This window comes from Elaeis guineensis, chromosome 4 (genome assembly GCF_000442705.2).
Source record: "Elaeis guineensis isolate ETL-2024a chromosome 4, EG11, whole genome shotgun sequence".
NCBI lineage: Eukaryota > Viridiplantae > Streptophyta > Magnoliopsida > Arecales > Arecaceae > Elaeis > Elaeis guineensis.
In genome coordinates this window covers 67,760,912-67,761,829 of record NC_025996.2, presented here as the reverse complement: position 1 = coordinate 67,761,829, position 918 = coordinate 67,760,912, and the positions used below count along the sequence as shown (strand labels likewise).

The following is a 918-nucleotide window of genomic DNA, read 5'->3' as shown; positions in this document are numbered from 1 at the left end:
GAATTAACTATAAATATTTGAATAATAATTGATCACTTGATCATGTAGGATCAATTTTGTAGAATTTTTTGATTTATTTAACATATATTTTCTGATTCCCACAGATCTATATATTCATATTTAGTTTAATTTAATGCATCAGATTTATTTAAAAAAAAGTAAAATGCATGAAATGTATATGAAATTCGGGCAAAATCCAGCGGTTAAAAGTAAGTTCCCGCACGTACCAAACTGATGCTTTGTCCAGGCTGCAATCGCAGAAGTTCCATCATCAAAAATTTGTGGACCCTCCCGTTATCCACGGTCAAGCCTCTTCCCTCCCGCTGTCCTCCCGTTCTCAAAGGAAACCTCCAGTACACTGTCCAAGAAAACCCTAATTTCTACAACTTATCTTTCTTCTTTCTGAAACCCCAAAACCCCTTGCTTCCCTTCTCTCTCCTCTAATGGCGATCACCATCAGAGCGGGGGCGGTCCCCATCCTCAAGCCATCCATTCCCTCTGTTCCTCCTCGACCCCGGACCTTCTCGGTGGCCTCCGAGCCGTCCAAGCCGGCGAGAATTCGGCCCCTAACTTTGGAAAAGAACTGGGAAAGGGCGACGACGGCGTTGGTCTTCGGGAGTCACAGTTTGGGATCTCTGAGAAGTGGGAGTGGTCTCCTGGAGCGACCTAATTTTGACCAGTCGCAGTTCGATCCCCTTCCTCAAGTTCAAGAAGGTTCAGTTTTTCTTATTTATTCTTGTTATGCCCATTTGTATGTGTTATTTCTCTATTCTGATAATTTCAAAACTTGGGCATATATGTTCTTTCGGCTCGTGGTTTTTCCATCAGGCTATTCCTTTTTTTTTTTAATTTTTTGAGGGACTGGAAATTTGAATGTACTAGATGATTTAAAGCGTTCAGTGATAACATATTTTGCGG

General features: G+C 41.5%; 1 protein-coding gene across 1 annotated transcript; it reads left to right on the top strand.

Moving 5' to 3' along the window:
• Positions 1 to 276: 276 nt before the first annotated feature.
• On the top strand, positions 277 to 715 carry LOC105035307 (ATP-dependent Clp protease adapter protein CLPS2, chloroplastic; the record flags this gene model as incomplete). The annotated part of the gene is given in 1 exon segment (XM_073256623.1): positions 277 to 715. A coding segment is annotated over 1 exon segment (272 nt), but the record flags the coding sequence as incomplete, so codon positions are not given.
• Between the last annotated feature and the right edge of the window lie 203 nt (positions 716 to 918).